The sequence below is a fragment of the Mastacembelus armatus genome, chromosome 20 (assembly GCF_900324485.2).
Source record: "Mastacembelus armatus chromosome 20, fMasArm1.2, whole genome shotgun sequence".
Lineage (NCBI taxonomy): Eukaryota > Metazoa > Chordata > Actinopteri > Synbranchiformes > Mastacembelidae > Mastacembelus > Mastacembelus armatus.
Window position 1 is genome coordinate 3,421,103 of NC_046652.1, and position 21,208 is coordinate 3,442,310.

Here is a 21,208-nt window from a genome sequence, read left to right on the forward strand (position 1 = left end):
TTGTCTTTGTTTTGCTTTGGTGTATGAAAATCAAAGTATAATACATATCTATTGACCTACATAGTATGTCACAGAGTGCATCTATCTTTACAAGACAAGTAAGAATTATTTTCCAAATGTGTGCAGTAATTACAATTCATATCTCGTGATTCAATGAATCATTTAATTGTTTGTAGCTGTTAAACTACGTTATCTGTTATGATGTTGTCAAAGCCCTGCATCATCTGTGGGTAAAATAAGACCTAATTGGTCATTCTGAGAAACTGAAGGCCTCCAGTATTATTCCTCATGGACATGCTTTCAGACTTACTGTACATTTGAACTCCCAGGGCTATTGTCTGCAGATTCATAACAATGTCCTAAAGCTTGAGCCATGGTGGTGGCTGGTGGCTTCTCCTCCTTCTCAGACTTACTGAGGTGTGAGGCCACTAATTAGGCCAAATTAGGACCTCAAAAGTTTGGACCCATTTTCTTCATTTCGTTCTCTCTGGGGATGTTCTCCTCATTGCTGAATTAAGCTACGCTGAGCTCAGCTGGCCATGTACACTTAAATACTTTCTGTGTCTTCATATTCACACCCATTGGTTTGTAAAAACCAAATTTCTAAAAACACCAGCAAAGGTTATTAAAGCATCCTCTGATTCTTCCTTGCATCATTGCACTTGACTTCACTCTTCTCTATCTGCCTTTATTCCTTCTTTCTCATGGTGTCTCTGCTACCAATGCTGCCCACAACCTATAATAAAAGCTCTGGGATTTTAAATTAGAAATTAATTTGGACAATTTGTCTCCAATGAGCACACACACCTCCTGCTGTATCTGCCAGAAAGATGTTAATATATCATATTAAGTCATTTCTGGCCCCATATACACATGCTTATGAAGAGAGAGAGAGAGAGAGAGAGAGAGCTGACGTGTATGTGTGCACCTGGTACTGCTCACACTGTGGGAACCGAAACCTCCAGTCTCACGTTGTGGAGACACAGCCATTCATATGACCATGTGAGAACTAAATCACTAAACTTTAAAAAGGTGACTTGGTTTAAAGCTAGTGTAAGGTTAGGTTAGGGATAGGTGGAGAGTGCTTAGGGTTGTTTTATACCTTCTGTCCCCAGAAGGTATAAAACAAGTTTCTCTCTCTCTCTGTGCGTGAGATCATCAAGGTTGACTTTTTAATTAGTTAGGTTGGCTCTCTGAGCATGCTCTGTGCACATCCTGTTGGGACATTAGCACAGCTGCAACCAAACCTTGGAGCCAGAGAGTGGTAGGGTGGGACTGAAGGGGGTTGGAGAGTGGGAGAATTAGACTGGATGAAAAGGAATCACTGAAGGGGGGATTAGGAACAGTGCAAACATATTTTTAGTGACAGATCTCTGTCTCAATATGGAGACAACTCACTTTCTCATGTCAGAGAGAACGTGAGTTTGATGAAGCTTTATTTCACACCCACCAACTCATGGCTTTATTTGGAGACTACCTGATCCCCCACAACGTTTGGTAGATGATATCACAAAATTCAGTTTTGAACTGATAATATATACCAAAGCCAGAATCACCAGTATTGATACAAACAGCATATTTTTCTTTATCAAACAATGCACATGTACTAAATCATGAAAGAAAGATGAACAGGTCATGATTTGTGAGGTGAACATACAGTTATTTGGCTACCTTGATTCTGAACACATTCACATTACCCCTAAAAGATTTGCCAAACAGCAACCACTTCTTTTTATCTTTTTCTTCCATTTGGCTGAAGTCTGCAAAAACTGACAGTTGAAACAAACCATCGACATTTAAAGTGATACAAAGAATATAAGCACTCATTTTTGGTTGTTTTGTATTGCAGTTGTATTTGTGATCCACTCTTAACACAAAAAAATCCTGTTTAAACTAAACAATGAGAGCTGAACATTCATGCTAAAACACAGGACAGTTTTTTTTCATGGAGAACAGCAACAGTGATTGGACACTGAACATGGTTTTTGAAGAAATGGTACATAGAAGAGAGAAAGAGATCTGTTTTATGATCAGTAGTAAAAAGGAGAGTTAACATTGAAAGACTCTCTCCTGATAGCTAAATGTGTGTGATGGAGCTCAGTACATCCACAAGTCTATCACTGATGCCCCATTCAGTCTGCCTGTCTAATCAGTGCATAAGGGCACAGACAATAGCCCCCCCCCCCCCCTCAGCTTAGGCATTAGGCTTGTACTGTCAAATAGGACAGTGCCAGTCCACCATGTGTTAGTGTTTGAGCCAAAAGTATACGAGCGTATTTCTGTGCTCTGATGAACTGAATCATTCCCCCACTATGCAGCAAGATTAAAAAAAAAAAGATGGACATAATACGTTTTGCTACTGCTGCACACGCTGGGAATTGAATGGGGAGAGAAATATCATTGCAGCAAAGGGGGTGGAGTGTGCTGGGTGGAACAGATATGTGTGTGTGTGTGTGTGTGTGTGTGTGTGTGTGTAAGTGACTACAACCTGAGTTCAACTTCACATTAAGAAGTGCCCTGTGGGTAGTTTAACAATGAGAAAGCGGGTGGGCTGGGAAGAAATATGCATCGCAGTGAAACAGAGACAGCGCTAAGGTGATAGATGCACATATCATGCTATGCGTTTTGACCAAACACTGTTTAAACTGTTATGGATTTTCTTGCCCTCTCTCCTCCTCTCTCTATCTCTCACTCTGCATGCTTGACACTCTTTATGTGGCTCTCCTCAGGTCTAGCGACTTGCCATGCCTTGTGGCCCATGATTAAACAGTCTGTCATGATTCAAAGTCAAATCTACCTCCACCGTGCAGTGGGAAGCTGTCATCTTGCATGTTTTAGGAATCAAATTAGTTTCCAGAGTCTCCTGTAAAATCTGGCCCCCCTCTGCCACCAGGTCTTTGCACTTAAATGTTAAATGTTTTCAACAGGCACCCAGAGGACTCTTGTTGAAGCATAGCATTCCCAATTGCAAATGTTCTTGAATTCTCAATTATGGAAAGACAAACTGCAGTTAAAAGGAACACCAAAGTATCTTTTGAATGATTAGCAATCATGATGTAAGCACAATACTACTTTTAGAAAGGTTAGTGGTGTGTGTGTGACTGGTTTGGGGGAGGGCATACAGGCAATTAGTCAATCATGGGTCATCACAAAAAAAAGGATAAATAAATAAATAAATAACAGGTATTATCTGTGCAGATAATGGATTTCACAAATGTTTAATTAGACTGGATTAATTAAAGGCTTTCCACTTTCTCTTTCCTTTCTCTCTTCTCCTCGCTCCCTTTCTTTCTCTCCCCTCTTTTCTCTTTCTTTTTGTGATAGATCTGCAGCATGACCCCCAGTTAATTGAAACCCAGGAGAGTCTACTTGCATAAAACCAGATTTATCTATCCATAAAAGGATTTTGTTAAAAATAGTCCAAATCCAGTTGCTCACAACTAAAAGCCTGGAGCTACAGAGGCGAGTCTGACTCCAACCCCTTTCGCCCTCTCTCAGTCGCCACGGTGAAACAAGTGCTGCCTACTGCTAACTAGCTGGGGACCCATTAATTAATTGCAGGAAAACACAGACATTATGTCTGTGGGGCAGATTTTTTTCTTCCCCAAAAGAAAAAAATGAGTGTGTGTGTGTGTGTGTGTGTGTGTTGTCCCTCTTCCACAGCTCTTCTGAACTGTCTCGAATGTCCCCCAGACTATAATAAGTGGAAAGTAATGATGGGCCATAGTGATAATGAAAAACCATGCATCAAACAAAACACACTGATTCTATGAGACAGGTCAAATGAATAGCTAGCAGAGTGGCAGAGAGAGTGTCTGGATCTACTTAGGACTGTGTCAGTGGAAACTGAATTTGTTTGTAGGTAAATGTTTACCATTTTCTATTAATCGTCATCATTTTCATTTTAAATCCTGTGCCACTGAGAAGGATGTAACCATTTGGCTTGTGGGTTGCAGAGTCTGATGCATAAGATACCCTGTTCTATGCTAAAATTAAATACTCACTCTGCAGTAAGAAAAAGAGGAAGGTGTTTAGCAGTTATGATGTTTTTAAAATGAGATATTTGAGGTTTCCTGGCTGTGCTCCATGGTTGCTTATTGCCACCACAGTGGTCATTTGGGACCAGTAGTGGCCTGTGTCCAAATACGTTTGGATTTATAGCACCATGCTCTCTTCTTCTTCCTCCCTCATGGCACAAGAGGTGTTGTTGTTTGGATCAGTGCCAGAGATATTGGTGCTGCCATGCCCTCTTTAGTTATCTGGGAAGCAGTGGAGGGTCAAAAGCTGGATACCTAATTAAAGCACACTGGGATTTCTACTAAATGCATAGGAGAACCCTGGGGGGATTATTATCGATGCAACACCCTAAGGACAAGAGTCACATATGGGCCTCTCTATCTCTAGGCTTTCCTTATTAATTCACTATCATTAGGTATATGGTGCCTCCTCACTCCCATGCAACCACTGACATTGTGGGAAAAAGGATCATGATTACAACTATGATGCACATCATACGTTTGCTTGTCTGCGCATGCATTAATGCCTTTATTTATGTGTGTGTGTGTGTGTGTGTGTGTGTGTGCGAGTGTGTTTGTGTTTATCTTGTTTGGCTCAAAAGTGACACATGATGCGGTTCTGTTGTCCCCCCAATCAGCTCTCCCAGGCTTCCCCCTCTCTTTTTCTACAGGAAATTAATAGGCAGCTGCCAGTGATGCGTTAAATTGCTTTGCGTTGGGCACTGCAGACAACTGGATTATTTATTCTTTATATTCTCCATATTAGAGCAGCTGCCTTCTGCTTTGCTATTGTTTTTAAATGAGATCTTGTTTCCCAGTGTAGCGTTAAAAGATACTGTATGTAATTGTTCCAAAATGTCACTTGGATGGAGATTTGGTATTCTATCTTTTAATGTGTGATCAGATTTTTTTTTTCCTTTGATATGAATATGTTTGAATGAAATCATGTCCCATATATGAAAAAATAAAGGACTGCGTTTGACTAGTTTAATGTCTTACTAAACTGCTGTAAGATATCATGCAAAGAGAGGAACATTTGGATGTGTTTATTATGTTATACTGTCTGTATGTTCATTTTTTTAGAAAATGATCTCAGTCATTTCACTTGTTCTTCTACCTGTCTACTTCAGCTTAGAGTGCTGAACATCTCTTGTGCACACAGAAAACACCACATGATGCTATCTCAATGAAAACAGTGTGACAGTGGCTTGGCATTACCCTTCTCAGTTCCCCTTAAACAAAACACCCTGCTCTTTAAAACGTTGGCAAGGAGATAAAATTAAAAATAGAAGTTTTTGTTTTTGTGATTTGGACTGCTCAGCAACAAAAAAATAGCAATGTGGGAAGTTTTCAGGTTGATATCTTATTAATTTCTGTCTTAAAATGACAGCTATAAAAATAATCATTCATTCTAACATTGTGTCTATGAATGCTTCAGTCCTCGTTTTGACAGCCAAATATGGATATTAATTAATATTTTGGTATTAGGAAAACTTTGTGTTAATAACATGATTGAAACAAAGTAAACTTATGTAATACTTCACATTCTACATTGTACAGATAGGTTACTATTTTGCACTGTTATCATTTTAATGTCTATGCCAAGATAAACTAATATTTGTTTTATCCTTTTCTCTTATTCTCAGTCCTCAAGTGGCTCTGCTCCTTTCCTTGTGTTTCTACAATGTAGAGAAGAAGGCCTGCTGTTTCACTTTGCAGTCGAGGTCTCCCCCCATTGGACCACTGTCAGTGGGAATCGCCTTCAAACCCCTGCTGCTGCCTGCCCTGGCATCACCTCATGCTGCCTCCGCACATATGCATGTCATGTGGTGTCAGCGCCAAGGTGCACTCTGATGTTATGGGCCCTGATGGTAGCATATTCCCTCCTGATAGCGATGATTGCCATGTTCAGGTATAGCTCTGTGTATGTGTGTGTGTGTGTGTGTGTGTGTGTGTGTGAGCGTATGTGTGTTTGGAGTCTGAGCCAGCCCTTCACGTTACAGGTCTATGCCCAAGCTGACTGGTTAGCCCCCTTTACCTACATGAATCTGCAGTGAGGATTCAAGCATGGCAGCTGCAGGTCTGCAAGGCTGCCAAGCCTCCTCCCCTGTTCTCTATGCTCTATTTCACCTGGTTCTCTATCCTCTTGCCCCCATTTTTCCCCTTCGTCCACGTCTTCGACTAACCCTTCTATTTTTCCATGTGACTGAGCTTGGAATAGAGGAGGGGTGAGTCACACTCTGTGGCTGATGTGTAGAGGATCATTGCTCTGCTGCTCTATTTTGCTGCCCCCTGTTCAATTTAAAAGAATTCCTGGTGTTGAGGGATGCAAAATGGGTTCCTTCACTATACAACATTTCAGTGAACAAGCTGTTATGGCTGCATTTTCCTTCCCGTTTCTGATATTACAAAACCCACAACAGACCTCATCAATTTACTTGTCTCATCTTAAAAAAATGACTAAATAGGATCATTCACTGAAGCTACAACAAATCCTACAAAATTCACATAATTCACATAAGGCCTTGGATGAGTTTTTTCCACATGTATTAAAATCAGCACTGAGTAATATTCAAGTTAGCTGTGATTTAATATGACATTTAGTAGATTTTCTTTGAGCGTACAGAGCAGACTAGGCAGCACCCATGGGAATCTCCTCTCATGGTACACGGTTAAAATTCTGCATTTGTCCAGCTCTCCGTAATTTATTGGATCTCATCTGTCCAGGCTTTGATTTATATAGTGATTTGAAAAATAAATAAAAGTGATAGGAACCTGCATTGGGGTGTAATGATGGACTGTGTCGACATGTAGGAGAAGGGATATGAAACATTGGGAGGAAATTAGATATTATGCCCCCAAGACAACTGCAGCCAGCAGCACATTCATTATTGGCTGGATATTTATTATTAAGAATTTCTCTTCATGAATGACTGCTGTGGAATATTTTGACCCTACTCGAGCTACCAAAATGATGTGTTGAGAAGGTACTGCATGTGTGTGTACAGTGTCTTCATGTATTTGCATGTATGTGCTCAAATGTTTGCTGCCATGTTGTCAAAATAGATGCTGACAACCTGAATATGAGAAGTTTTAGTTTGCCATGTTAGACTACAGTGATACAGATGCACAGCACGAACACACACCTACGCTACAAGATCCTTAGATAAACCTTAAAATACATACAGTACATGTATAAACATCCCTGTTCTTGGTTACACAGTGAACAACCACACTGTCTAACACCACACTTTAGTCTGACAGGACCATGATCATTGAGAAACAGTGGGCTAGAAAAACACTACAATACAACAGCTGTTAAAGACCAAAACTCCTTGCCAGGACTTCCACCACTGCTCTACATCAGTGTTAATCACAGCACAGTGAATTTCAAACAGCGGTATAAAAGGGCCGCTGTCCAAGCTTACAGAATTTTTATTTAATTTTTTTCCCTCCCACCTCTCCACTCCAATCCACTTCAATTATGTTTCCTCCCATTTCTCCTGATCACTTTACAGCTCAGCAGCACCTGTGCTAATTGTAGCGGTGAGGATCACTGATATGTTTTGCATCCTTAAAGAAGTTTGAGAGGGGGACGACAGATAAACATGTAGCCCCAGGGCTTTTGGGAAGCGTGGCTCAGCCTAGCAGATGGCCATCATATTATATGAGGAGAGCTACTCGCAGACGCTGCGTTATGGGTGGGTGGGGTGTAATGAGTCTGAGGTAGGAGGAGGAAGAGGTGGGGAGCAGGCCTGCTGTGGAGGGGAAAGGAAAGAGGGAAGGGAAATAGGAAAAAGAGGAAGGAAATTCAAGCTAAAAAAGAGTTTTAGGAAAGAACAAAGAACAGTAAAAGGAAGAGAGAAAGAATAAACATGATAAGAAGAGAAAGAATGCAAGTGTTTCTATTTGTGACATTTTATCACAGACAGACTATATACAAGTGTGAAATGAGCTAAGCTAATTATAATACAACTACATCTAATAATCACAGCATGTTTAATTATATAAACCCAGTCATGACATAATGTTAAAAGTCTGTTTCACCAACTTAATATATGCGACTCAAAGCTATCACACATTCAGCATTGTGTTCATCTGTACTTCTGAAATTAAACAAGCTTCTCCTCCATTTTCTATAAACCAAATTATCATCTGTTACAGTTCGTGCTATGGGAAACTGAAGCCTTCATGACTTTATTGAAGTTAAACCATGATTCCTTTGCAAACACTGAATAACTACAGCTCCTCTGAAAAAACTACATATACCAGTTTAATTGGTTTTATTAATTTCCTCAAATGTCAGCAGTGCTGTGATGTGACATATAGGAGAAGATGTTAAAAACACACATTTTAAACACTGATACTAGATTATTTTCAGAAAACACACACACAAACTACCCTTTATATGTCCCTCTCCACCCCACACATACATACACATACACACACACAAAGTCACAAGATAAATGGCAAAGTTTATGAGGTGATTAATGGGACAGACAAGATTACAATCACAGATCAGATTTCAGACTGGTATCTTAATAAATAATTTTACTTGAACCTTAAATAATCACTGAACTCAAAAAATGACGAGATGCAATTTTTTCCAAGGGGCTCACAAGCTAAAAGTTGGAACAATTCAGTTAACTTTTTTTTTAAACCGTTTATTGATTTTTATTCTTGTTTATGTTCGTGTAAAGCATTATTCAGTAAATTAGTTAATATGTTGATTAATTAGAGGTGTTGATTAAATTGTATAATCATTTTGGAGGATGCCGTTTGTCATACTGTGATTTACTATATTGACAGGTGCATCTCTTATTTTGTCCACCTGTTTATATCAATGAGACCATATTTAACAACAGAAACACATTATTACTAGTATAATATACTTTTGTGTAGTGTGGCTACAAAGTTTGAATGAGATTTTATTTTTGGAGCAAAAAGCTGTAAATCCCAGTTTCTCTTCTGCTCAGTCCAAATAGAGGATTTAATGTCACTCTGGATCGCAGCCAAAACAAACAAACAAATCTCCATCCTAATGGAACAAAATTGACTATTAAAATATTTTTAAATTGTTTGGTTTTTGACAATAATTAGATGTGAACGGTGAATATGATGCTAAGGCAAGCAGCCATTTTTCTCAGCTTAGCACAAAGACTTTAAGCAGAGGGAATCAGACATCTTGGCTTTGTCAAAAGGTGATAAAATCAGCCTACAAGTGCCTTTCTAAGTGTAGTGTAAAAACAGCACATGGCTGACAAACTCACTGTGATTTCAAATCCCCTGGTTTGCTGGGCCAAGGAAAAAGCAAGCAAAATTACAACTTTACAGACTTGAAGCAGGTGTAGTAGTACAGGTACCCACAAAATGACAACTTGCTTTTAGCTCTTAATTTTATATTCAAATAAAACACACAACATATAAATTAATCATTTGTTAGAGCCAGGCTATCTGTTTCTTTATTTACAGATTTTATGCCAAGCGAGCTAACCAGGTGTTTGCTTTAGTTTCTGTTTCTTACACTGACACAAGAATGAAGATAAACATGAAAACAAAATCAAAACGGTGATAGTCAAGACAAAATACACGAAGTGAATCAAATACTATCAAGTGCTTTTAATTACACTGACTCAGGTTTACCAATATTTGCTTACGTCAATGTATCTCTTATTTAACTGAGGGTGACAGCAATTACGTGTGTTTGTGTATGAGAGAAATATTGTATATGTACATGTCTTACTGAGAGCAGCTGCGTATCCCTCACCTAGCCACCTTGCAGGCCTCATGAACTGATTGCTCCCATAATGAATGGGCTGCCAGCCTTCCCCCACTGTGGCCATCCAAGGTCGGACCCCATATTACATAGCAACCCATCTAAAGTGGACCGCATATTATATAGCAGCCTATTTGCTGGGATGATGAGCTCCAGACACCTCCCATTATTTATTAGTAAGGGCTGCAGCCATGTGAGAGGTTGGGTGGTCTAGGTTACCAGGTGTGGGTGTGGGTGTGTGTGTGTGTGTATGTTGGGAGTGGGGCTGGAGGATGAGGAGAAAGTGGGAGAAGGAAAGGGAAAAGAGAAACAGGAGAGCTGCTTGCAGATGCTGTGTTATGAAAGAGAAAGACAAAGGTAAGAGACGAAAGAGCAGCATTGCAGATGAAGGTTTATCTGAATTTAATTCAATGCATACTAAATCTGAATTCACTGATTTCCTAAATGTCCTTTCATATAAAATTCATAATGCAGCTTTAAAAACTGCATTATATGAAACAGGACCTATCTTAATCATACAAGAAAACTATTTCATGCATTCACATTTCATAATTTGATAAACACCTAAACACGTAAAGTTGCTTATGACCTAAAGTTATTTATGAGTAGAAAAAAGAACAATGTTAAGCAATAAAAACAGCTGACTTCGGAGGATAGCAAATTCCTGTGTGGCTTTAAAAAATGGCCCAAATCCTCTGCATCCTAACAGTGGTCAGCTGCTTTGTTAGGTGTGTTCTCCTGGTGCTAAAAGACAAATGATGTACTTTGCCTTGGGTCAACTGGGCTTTCCCATCCCATAATGACCTTTCAGGGAGCTGGAAGAGAACAGCCGCTCCCATAGCATTGAGGCAGTACTGTATGCCCCACATCAAAGGTATATATAATGGCAAACTAATGTTTTAACATTGCAACATGACCTGCTAACCTCTAATGGACTGTTTCACAGTTCATCTATCATATAAACACAGAAGTCAAGCGAGGAACTGTATATCATACAAAAGGCCTCTTGAAGACAATCATTTTCCCATTTTCATGCTTGTGTGAAACCTGAATCTGCAGCCAAACAAGAATGCACATAGTCATTTTCGATTTTCAATTGAATTACGAGTTCCCAGTCTGTGCAGCGCTTGTCACTTTGCTTTGTAAGAAAACTTTGCAGTTCTCAGTATGTGTGTGTGTGTGTACTGCTCTACTGCCAAAGGTTCCCTGGAGGAGAGAGGATCTCTGTCAGTTTGTCATCAGACACAAGCTGCCAAATTTTATGAAATACCAAATTACTAATTGGCCCAGCATTAGATTTCCCGCTTGGAAGTGAGAATGTAATATCTGGGCCTCTATTAGGATCACAGAGAGAGCCACGCTCAGCTGCCTCCTACTGAGCTGGCAAGTCTTTGTCATTTCACACCATGATATGGCAATGGCACACACATATGCAAAGACACAAAACAATCATCAAGGATAAAAGACTTCTCAACTCATTTCCAACTCATTCCTATCCTAATTTAATTTTTTTCCTTTATAACAAATTTAGTACTGGACATGCTTGATGTAATAAAACACTTAATTGACATCTGTAGCAAAACTCTCTTCTTACGTGCACATTTCCATTGGGAAGTCAAATTGCATGGTTAGCATGCAGAACATGAGTGCATGCTCCAGGGCACTTAAACAGGGAGGATTCTGTGTTGAAATATGCTGTCTCTAATCACTTGGATACATTGCACCTTAGAATAATTCATATATATGTTGTACACTGTTTACTTATGCCATGTGCTTACACATTTAGTGTCAAAACAAAAGCAACACTGGAAACCATATGACTTATGGAAGCTGTACAATGAAGCTGTATAAATGTCATGAGAAAACATTTCTAAGCACTTCAGTGCTAAAAGCAGGGATTCAGTGAGGGGAGTGTATGTGTAAGCTAGCAGTACACAGAAATCCAATATGCAGTCACACAATAAGGTAAATGCTTCACTAATATTAATGTTAGCGAGGAAAATAATTCTAAATACTACAGAAAAAAATAAATATTGCTCTTGAATTTTCCAACATAGGAAACAAATGTATTGCTAAGTAAGCAGGTGTGAGTTTCATTACCGTCACCGTTTACAGAGACTACAAACTGGTATTAATGTGAATGACACACACATAAACGGGAGAGAAATGAATAGGACAACTGAGGCACAGTGAAGGCCGCTGTTTATTTTCTGTCTGGCTGTGCTATCTTTTTTTGGGACTCCTAATCAAACATGCCCAAGGCCACTGGATGGATAAAAACACACACACACCCTCACACACACGCAGAGTTTGGCAACATTTCAACTCTTCTCTCAAGCAGTGCAAAGGGGGAGAATCAGGGCTGGCAAACACACACACTCACACACACACAAAGGGAGAGAGAGGATGAACTTTAAGTGAAACATTTGTTTGTTTTATTGGAAAAAGAGTAAATTTGCTTCACCTAAACACAGTTAGCAAATGATGACACTTGACATTAACATACAGTCAAGCAAAATCTCCATATTTGCTAAAATAACAGAAGATGACACAGATTTAGTGTCTGTTAGATTTAAATTACCAACATACTACGAAAAAAGACACTTATATCAAGACAATGATTATGTAAAACAAATTTTCCACATATGCCTTTCTTCTTTTAGGCTGGGGGACATACATTTATTTCAGGAAGGATGAATCAACTATTCCATCTGATTGCACTTCCAACTTTTCAAGGAAGTGTAGGAGTCAATTCCAGTGTAAAGCTAAGTGATTTGGGTAACTTAGCTTCCTTTAACGAGTCCTAAATTTCTTGGTGTTATTGGTGTCTTCAGTGTTGGATATGTTGCTGTGCAGACTTGAAACATTGCTTGATAAGGGCCCACTAGCCATTGATCCCCTTTTAAAACGTTTAGTTCACTGCAAATAACAGTAATTTCAGTCTGATCTACACCAGTGGTGTACTGGTAGATAGATAAGAAGACTCCATCAACCACTGAAGTTTAATCACATCAGCCATTTGTATGCTGACTGGCAGTCAAACTCCGTATACCCATTCTTGGCTCAGTGTTGGTAGTGATGAGGCCTGTAGCTCAGGCACATGCTTCGGCATACCCCCTGAGACAGGTGGGCGACCTCTACATCTGAACAGATGTACAACCTGCCTGTGCAGGGCTTCCCCTGTGTCCTTCGGTGCCTCCTATACATTCTGTGAGTGAAACCAGACTCTCTTCTCTGTCAGCAGCAAGCTTCTGAGGTCCTTGATGGACGGAAGCTTCATTTTGTCTCTGTTTTTACTGTAAACATTTAAGAAGATGCCGAAGAGCACCAGAAGGCCACCCCAGATGTACCTGAGCATGGATAGAGAGAAAGATATTTTTAAGCAACAACAAAAATGGAGTGGTGTTTCATTAGGAACGACATTTATTCAACATGTTTGTTAAACCTCATAAACAGACACAAACACTATGTAAGTACAAATTTTGTTAAGAAAACTCCACAGGGCATCAATTTTACAATGTAACATTTGTCACGTTGACAATTTAAACTGAGATGATCTTTTTAAAATGGGCAGTTAACTGTGAATGGGAGGGAATAATGTCTCTGCAGCTATTTTACAAAACTGTGAGTTACATCACCATTTTCATACACTTTTAATATGCCAATACACCAAATAGGGGAAATTGTTATGATTTTTGGAACTGATACTCCTTGAAAACAAATGACATACACAGGGATATGCAAATACAGAAAGGTGGTGTTGAAATTGCTAATTCTTACAATCATCTGGGAACAATATTTGATGATCAAGTGGGTTTAAAAAAAAAAAAAGCAATTCTGAAGCAGGGTCAGCAAAAAATACATCACCTCCACAAGCTGAATTATTTTTCTGTGAACCCAGTGTTCTATTGGGTTATGAATCTTTCAAAATATCTTTCTTCTTTATTTTAGCACTAAACTGAAAGAAAGAAACAGATACAACAGCAAAGCACTGTTTGTGAGAAGCGAATGAGCAAGAAATTAGTGAGTCTTTTAAAATCATATGAGCATGCTGCAGCAAAGGAATTTGTACGTTCATGTTGCTTATTTTGTGTGTGTGTGCTTTCAGCTGCTCCAGAGGACCTTTCCTAGGGGGCATAAAAAGGCTGTATAGAATTGTCTTGAATTGCTACGGACATGAGGGGTAATGATGTGAAATACATGCTATTAGTTTGATATCAATACAGTTAAAAATCAGTGTAAGATTTTGGACTGGTTTCTTAGCCAGCGTTGTTACGTTCCCTCAAAAACCTACTGCATATCAAGGAGCACTGCAGTTGCTGTTGTATCTTGTGTTGGCCAAGCACAATAAAGACACTATATCTGTCTATTTATCTTAAAGATATCTCACCTTACACAAATCTCCTATGAAGGTGTACAATTCAAATGCAATACTTTGTGTAACCAGCTGTTATAGTATAATTGGTGATAATAACTTCCTAGTGTTAAAAAGATTAAACTGCAGCCATGAAATGGACTGAGTGCGGTCAAAGTGGAGGGCATACACCAGCTGGAGGGAGAATGAAGTTGGTCATTAAAAGTTTTTCTCGTATTTCGTGTGTACTGAACATGTATGCATGTTGAAAGTCACAATGCACAAAATACACAGAGTAGGAGAGGTACAGCAGAAAACCAAAACCTTTTGACAGCAGAGAGGAGTTAGAGAGTAAGCAAGAGAGTGAGGGATAAGTTGAAAGAGCAGTTGAGTAGTCAAGGTCTGCAAATGGACTGAGGACATAAAAACCAGGGGCAAGGAATCTAAATCAAGTTTTATTAGTCAAAGGAGAGGTCAGTGGTCACACTTTAAACAAAAAGAAAACTGATGAAAGTCAAAAGTTGACAGTACTTACTCAAAAGTGAAAGGCTTTGTGAAGAACATGAAGGAAAGTACAATAGTCATGGCCTTTCTCCCAGTGGTCACTGCAAAGAAGTAAAATGCATTTAAGTACTTTGAGCTTAGTTGTTTAAGTTTTAGTTTTTTTTAAAAAAAAAACTATAATTACAATTAGAAATATTTCTAGAAGTAAGACACAAGGGCTATTTCTAGTCTCTGGCTGGGATAATACACAGTTAATTTTTTACCAATATAGTTATGCTGTGATTAAAAAAAAATCCCCATGTGGACACATAGAAAAACTTGCATTGGAAGGCATGTTGTGTGATTATGTGAATGTCTTAGCTGCGTGAAAATAATCAATGTAAATGGCATGAAAAAAAAAAATACTACAAAACATGGAAATAAGTCCTGAGTAAAAATTATTTTGTCCCGACTAACCAAACCAATAGTCTATACTACTATTTCCCAGAATACTTAAGATAAGAGAGCAAAGACCTTATTCAAAGATAAGAAAAAATATAATATATAAAATATATATATATTTTGGGAATTTTGTTAGTCTTTGTTGATACTGGTGCCTAAAGTATTTTTTACTTCCCTACTACATAACTTAAGATTTTTATTAAAATCTCAAATGTAATGAGCTACTAGTAGCTAATACTTCATTACTGTTGCAACTAACAATCAGTCAATTTCCATGACAATTAGTACAACACTGAGCAGGTCTTTTTTTTTGGAAATAATACTTTTTTTTTTTTTAATTATGAGGAGAGCTCCCAGGAAAGTAGCTGGAAAACACAGGACCCATAAAATAAAGCATCACTAAAAAGAGAAAAGAAAGTTTGAACTGCACTGACCAGTTACTGCAACCAGGGCACCAAAGAGCTTGATCAAGGCCAGCACAAAGGAGATGCCAAAATAACCCGTAAGAGAGAAGAAGAATGCATAACCATATGTCTTCACAGGATGCTAGAAGAAAGAAGAGCATAGGAGATAATTTAATAAATTTAATAGGAAAACATTACTGAACAGTGCATCCTCACGATGCTGCAATAACATCAGGATGCACACACAAAGCCACAGACCCAAAAACGTATTTGTGAGCTGCCATGTGCTCATTGTAAGTAATTCAATCATAATATGAGGATATACAGCATAAATCAAAAAGCAGCAGCCTGTCACATTTCAGGAAATTGTAGAGGAGTTCAAATATATTTTATCATATGTTGTTTGAATAAATTATTCTAACATCTAAAAAACAACACAAGTTATGTAATCCTTGTGCAAGAAAAGATGACTATAGTGCATAAATAACCACTACACTAAGAGTCTATCTGCAGCTGTATTAAGCACCATGGGTATGTATTCACACTGTACTAGGTTATACTCACATCTGAGCAGAACGCCACTGCTGGCCACAGTCCACCCACACACATCAGACCTGTCAATATGTAGACAAAACCAATGGAGTACGAATACAGCACCTGCCAACAAAACAATGTATGACCGGTTAGTGGCATCGCACTGAAAAAAAACAAGTAGCAGAATTCTCCCCACAAAAACATGGGAAAGAGCCTGGTTTTGTTGACAGTTAATCAGACATACATATTCTGCATTCACCTTCAATACTGGTATGCACACCTCTAGTTGCTAATAGATGTATAAACTTTATTGTGTACTTATACTTGTGTACTCCTGAATTTCCCTTCGGGGATTAATAAAGTTATCTTCTCTTATCTTATCCTCTATTTACACATCATACCATTTCAGAGTTGGAGCCATTATGGAGTTTCATGGCTTTTTCCTGCACATTTCCAATGGCTGCATCTGCACACAGTGCCAGAGAGATGAGGACGACACCTGTATGTCACACAAACATGCACATACACATTCTTTAGAATACAGAAATTAAAATATGAGCAAACTAAATATTGAAGTGGGTATGCACTAGTACAGCTAGCCTCAAGCCACACATATATGGGTATGGGGTACAATTCATTAAAGAAAGAAAATAAGATAAGAAGCCTTTATTTGTCACAGAGTGTCACAATGCACACTAGTCAACACCACAGACCTATTTAAGACTCTAATCCATGAGAACAGCACGACAATGTCAATACTTGTTAGTATTTCTGTAGAACCACTGCAGTTTGCTGTTGGATCTACTAGAAATTACCCGTGACGTTGAAGTTGGGAGCCACTTTACTGTCAGCTAGTGTAAACCAGATGAGTCCCAGACTCATGCAGAGAGCAGCTGCCACATCAGCCACATTATAGCGTTTACCTGGAACACAAAACACAGTACTGGATCATTTTGAATATATTTTATTTGCAGTGCTGAAATCAGAAATCCTACTTAAACACCTAGTCGCCAGTCATTTTACACAAAGAACACCTATACTACCAAAAATGTAAATTAGGATATCTTCTTGTATAACAGCTTAAAAAATTACAAACAGAAAGCAAACTCAGAAAAGGCATAAGGACAGTACTTTCACTTTTCACAAGCTTGGTTTGAAAAAATAAAAAAAATTCAAAGGATGATGCACCTCTTTTAAATGCAGTTAACACAGGACAGAGGTTAAAAATGTAACCAATACATGTTTTTTCAAAATGTTCTCTTCACAATGAAAAGTTTTTGAGGTTGAACATGCAACAAAGTACAAAAATCCTCTGGAAAAAAAAAAAGTTAGGGAGAAAAAACAGGATGAAGGAGACTTCCAAAAACAGGCTGTGGGATGGATGCCTTGAGGTTGACAAGGGGATGAGGCATCAGGTTGGCCGTGGTCGGCTTTGATTCCAAGACTCGCCTTTGAAGGGCCTCACATCAGATTAAAAAAAAAAATCTAGGTCTGTGGTGCATTACAGGAAGCAGAAAAGCTAAACATCAAAATCCTGTTTAAGGTTTAAGATAATGCACAAATGCAATGCAGAGTTAACACAATCGACAGGACTTGTTTTACAAAGATATTGTAACATACAACTTCAAACCACAGAGATGTGATGTCAAGCACAGATCAAATAATTTCATAAAAATGACTGCAGATAAAAGGAAGAGCTGCAATGTTAACAGCCACAGAGCAGCATGAATAATCATGCAGTATGGAGGAGCAAAACTCTATAGAAAAAAAGAGCAAGAAGCACTAGCACAGGTACACATGCTATATAGTTGCAATATTTGTGTGACACAAATACAGTAGAATAAACTTACCTTGTATAAACACTCCTCCAATCATGACAGGGATAAGTTTACAGCACTTAAAGATGACCTGGGTAGGGTAGTTTAAGTAGCCCAGAGAGGTATTGGACAGACCCATGGTTCCCACTGTTAGAAATGCTATGATAATATATGTCTTCCCTGGTATCCTAGAAGATAAAACACGTTGTTGGCCTATAACTCATTGTTCATAGAAATTGCATCAGGTGGACGCTGACTGTATGTATCTTTGAGTAAACAATCTTTAGTTACCTGACATTATCCTAAAAAACATCTATGAAGGCTGTTTGAAGAATAAAGAGTCTTCTGTGCATTAGCTGTACCTTCTGCGTTTGTCCTGTGTGAGCTGAAGCTCCACTAGTCCAAATAAGGAGTAGAAGCCAAACTGGACCAGAGTGAGGTACCAACCAAAAGGTTTGAATCCTTCCACTGAAAATATTAGCTCCTGGATGGAGGGACAAAAACAGAATTACAAAGCTGCTAATAACAACCTTCTAAGGCCCATCCTGTAAAATACAAAACTTTGTTTATGTGCAATTTCTGTTCTCCACCAACCACCTGATAACTAGGTAATGATACAGCACATGGAGATAGATATGGAGAGAGAAAAGTTGCTGGTTGTATCTGTAAATGCATACAGACACAGCCTTTGCAGCACAACTATCTTTTCACTGAAACAAGCTTCAACCAATATATTTTTACCATGTGTCTGTGTGTGTGTGTCTGCTCAAGTGCATCTCTTACACCTCAGCTGCTTCTTCCAATGTTACCTGCAGGTATCCATAGACAAGGTAAAAGAGGAAGACTCCAGCCACACAGATGAAGAACTGTGTGGGGGCACTGAAGTTGCTCAGGTTGATTCCCAGGACCCTTAGCTCATCGACGGACTTTATGTGGGGCGACATCACCTCTGTAGATGATGGAATGGAAATGGAAATGTGCTTCCGTGAACTACCATAGCCCACTAGGCCATATTTGGCACTCATTGCGTCTGTGGCTGCTGGGAGCTGTAGGAACAACAAACATGGCTAAAGTAATGATGAGATAGGACATCATATTGTGCTGTTCAGGAACAAAGCAGAGTCTGGATCATTGGAATAACTGTGACGAAAAGCTCAAATAGACATTATATCATTCTTACTAACCAGCAATGCAGATTAATACTCCTTTACATGCAGTACCATAACTACCATCGTCTAATTAATTAACTGATAGTGATCATTCACATGCTAATTATTTCGGTCACAATAAAAAGTATGTCACCAAAATAGGGCTCACAAAATATGACAGCCTGACAGGTTATCTGAAATTTTGGTAGCCTGAGTGGAAGACACAATATCTCCTGGACGTCAGGCTAGTGATTTTGCAAGCCCTGCAACCCATTCAAATGATCAGATGAAGCCACATTCTGCAAATATTTCAACATGCAAAATCTTGTATTTGTTGTCATGCTGAGAGGTGAATATAGTACATTAGTAATGTAATGTCATTCAGCTCATATGACACTGGAAACATTAGCAGATAATTCTGAAGATCTATTCCCATACCTTAGTGCACCTATCTGCATTTATGCTCACACAGCATCATACCCCAAATGATACAGCAGATGTTTTCCATTAATCCTGTTTCCTTTCATTTTCATGTGTCTAGAACTTGAGTTCACCTGTGACAAATTCACACTGTGTATCAGGATGAAAACGAAGGTGGGAAGCTCAAGAGATGCCCTGTAGACTCTGTGATTAAATTACGGCAAAAGGTCAAATCGCACAGTCAAAACCAAGCTCGAGTCTCTGACTGTCCTCAGGTGGCACTGGCCAAAGGCAAGACCTGAACCCCATATAACAGTTCACAGACACGTCAGAGGAGCTGCAGGAAGAAAGGGACTAAGTGCAAATCCTGCAGAGACTTATGCAAAAAGTCTAAACACTGATTGCTGCCAAAGAGGTTTCTACAAACAACTGATGTTATGGGTTTGTCTGTTAATGAGATTAACTTCAATAACTTTACAAAGAGGTTCTGACAACATCTCCTCACTTTTCCATTATACATGACTGACTTCAGACTGATTGGAAAAGGGGACGTGTCCATTTTAAACTAAACAACACAAGAAGTGCAAAAGGTGAAGGAAGTTGAATCCTATCTGAATCCACTGAATGTCAGACGTCATTAACTCCGGATGGAGACAACATTGAGCTGAATATGTGCTTTTTAACCTCAGTCCTGTCTGGACACATTTAATGAGTAAACATCCTCTGACTTTTAGATTTGGAGAAGCTGATTAAGTGCATGTTATTAGCCGGCAGCTAACACGTTAGCTTCAACAGAAGATGCCATTTCGTTAGCGAGCACAGATTAAACCTTCAGTCCGTGTAGTTCAAACAATCAATGCCATCGTGATACATTTATTATAGTGATGTTTATTCTTATTATCGCCGTATTTCCTCGCTGATGTCGCTTCTTCAGCCAAACAAGCTACAGACAGACGCCTTTACCTTCAACACTTCCGGGTTTCTTCGCGTTAGCGCTTCCTCTTAAGAGGCGACGCCGGAGAAAGTCATTTTCCTCCACATGCCCGCTTCATCTTTCACACATTTGGCTCGATTTTCTATCCGTCCTGGGCGATGACAACCAACCAAAACACATTAAGAAACCAGTTAGCTCGCTCGGAGCTGCCAACATCAGCAGCCAACAACTTCCGCTCCGCCGCGACCTCTGAACTGTGACGTTGTCGGCGTTTGAAGATGTGAAGCTGACGTCCAGCTGCAGACACCTAAAAGTGACCTTTACGCACAGGGGGGACACCGGAGCAGAAGAAGTAATTACCAAAAGATTTTGGCTGAGGCTGCATATCTTACCTGTGTAGGAGAGTCCATGTTGACTCTGCACTGTACACACAATTAAACAAACACAAGTGGTTCTGGTATATCCGGCTTAGCCACATAGTTTCATCTGAGTCTTTTTCAAGGGTTGTCCTGTAAGGGCCTATGGCAGAATATCATCCATTTACTTTTATATCTCAGCAGCTGTCCAGTTAGAGATAACACTTTACTGAACTCCAGGTGTTACAGCAGTAGGCATAATAATAATAATAATAATAACAAAATTCATAATAATAATAATAATCATCATCATCATGAGTGCATGTTGGATCTAGATGTGAACAAAGACCAACTTAGTGACAGCTGTGTGAGTGTGATGGCAGCAGGGACAAAGGACCTGCAGTAGCTCCGTCACACACTGTGGGTGTAGCAGCCTGTTGCTAAAGGTGCTGCTCTGAGCTGAGCACTCAAGGTGTCCTGTAGGGGGTGGGAAGTCTTGTTAAT

At 39.2% G+C, this 21,208-nt stretch overlaps 1 protein-coding gene across 1 annotated transcript; it reads right to left on the bottom strand.

The window, feature by feature from the left end:
- Positions 1–12,204: 12,204 nt before the first annotated feature.
- Positions 12,205–20,656, bottom strand: slc35b3 (solute carrier family 35 member B3). Its single transcript, XM_026292530.2, has 10 exons — positions 20,378–20,656; positions 18,656–18,892; positions 18,209–18,330; positions 17,880–18,034; positions 16,845–16,952; positions 16,431–16,528; positions 16,060–16,152; positions 15,526–15,637; positions 14,682–14,751; positions 12,205–13,142 (listed from the first exon to the last, which is right to left on the bottom strand). Exons 2-10 carry the CDS (start codon positions 18,869–18,871, stop codon positions 12,992–12,994), a joined length of 1,125 nt encoding a protein of 374 aa, XP_026148315.1. The 5' UTR covers positions 18,872–18,892; positions 20,378–20,656; the 3' UTR covers positions 12,205–12,991.
- Positions 20,657–21,208: the final 552 nt, after the last annotated feature.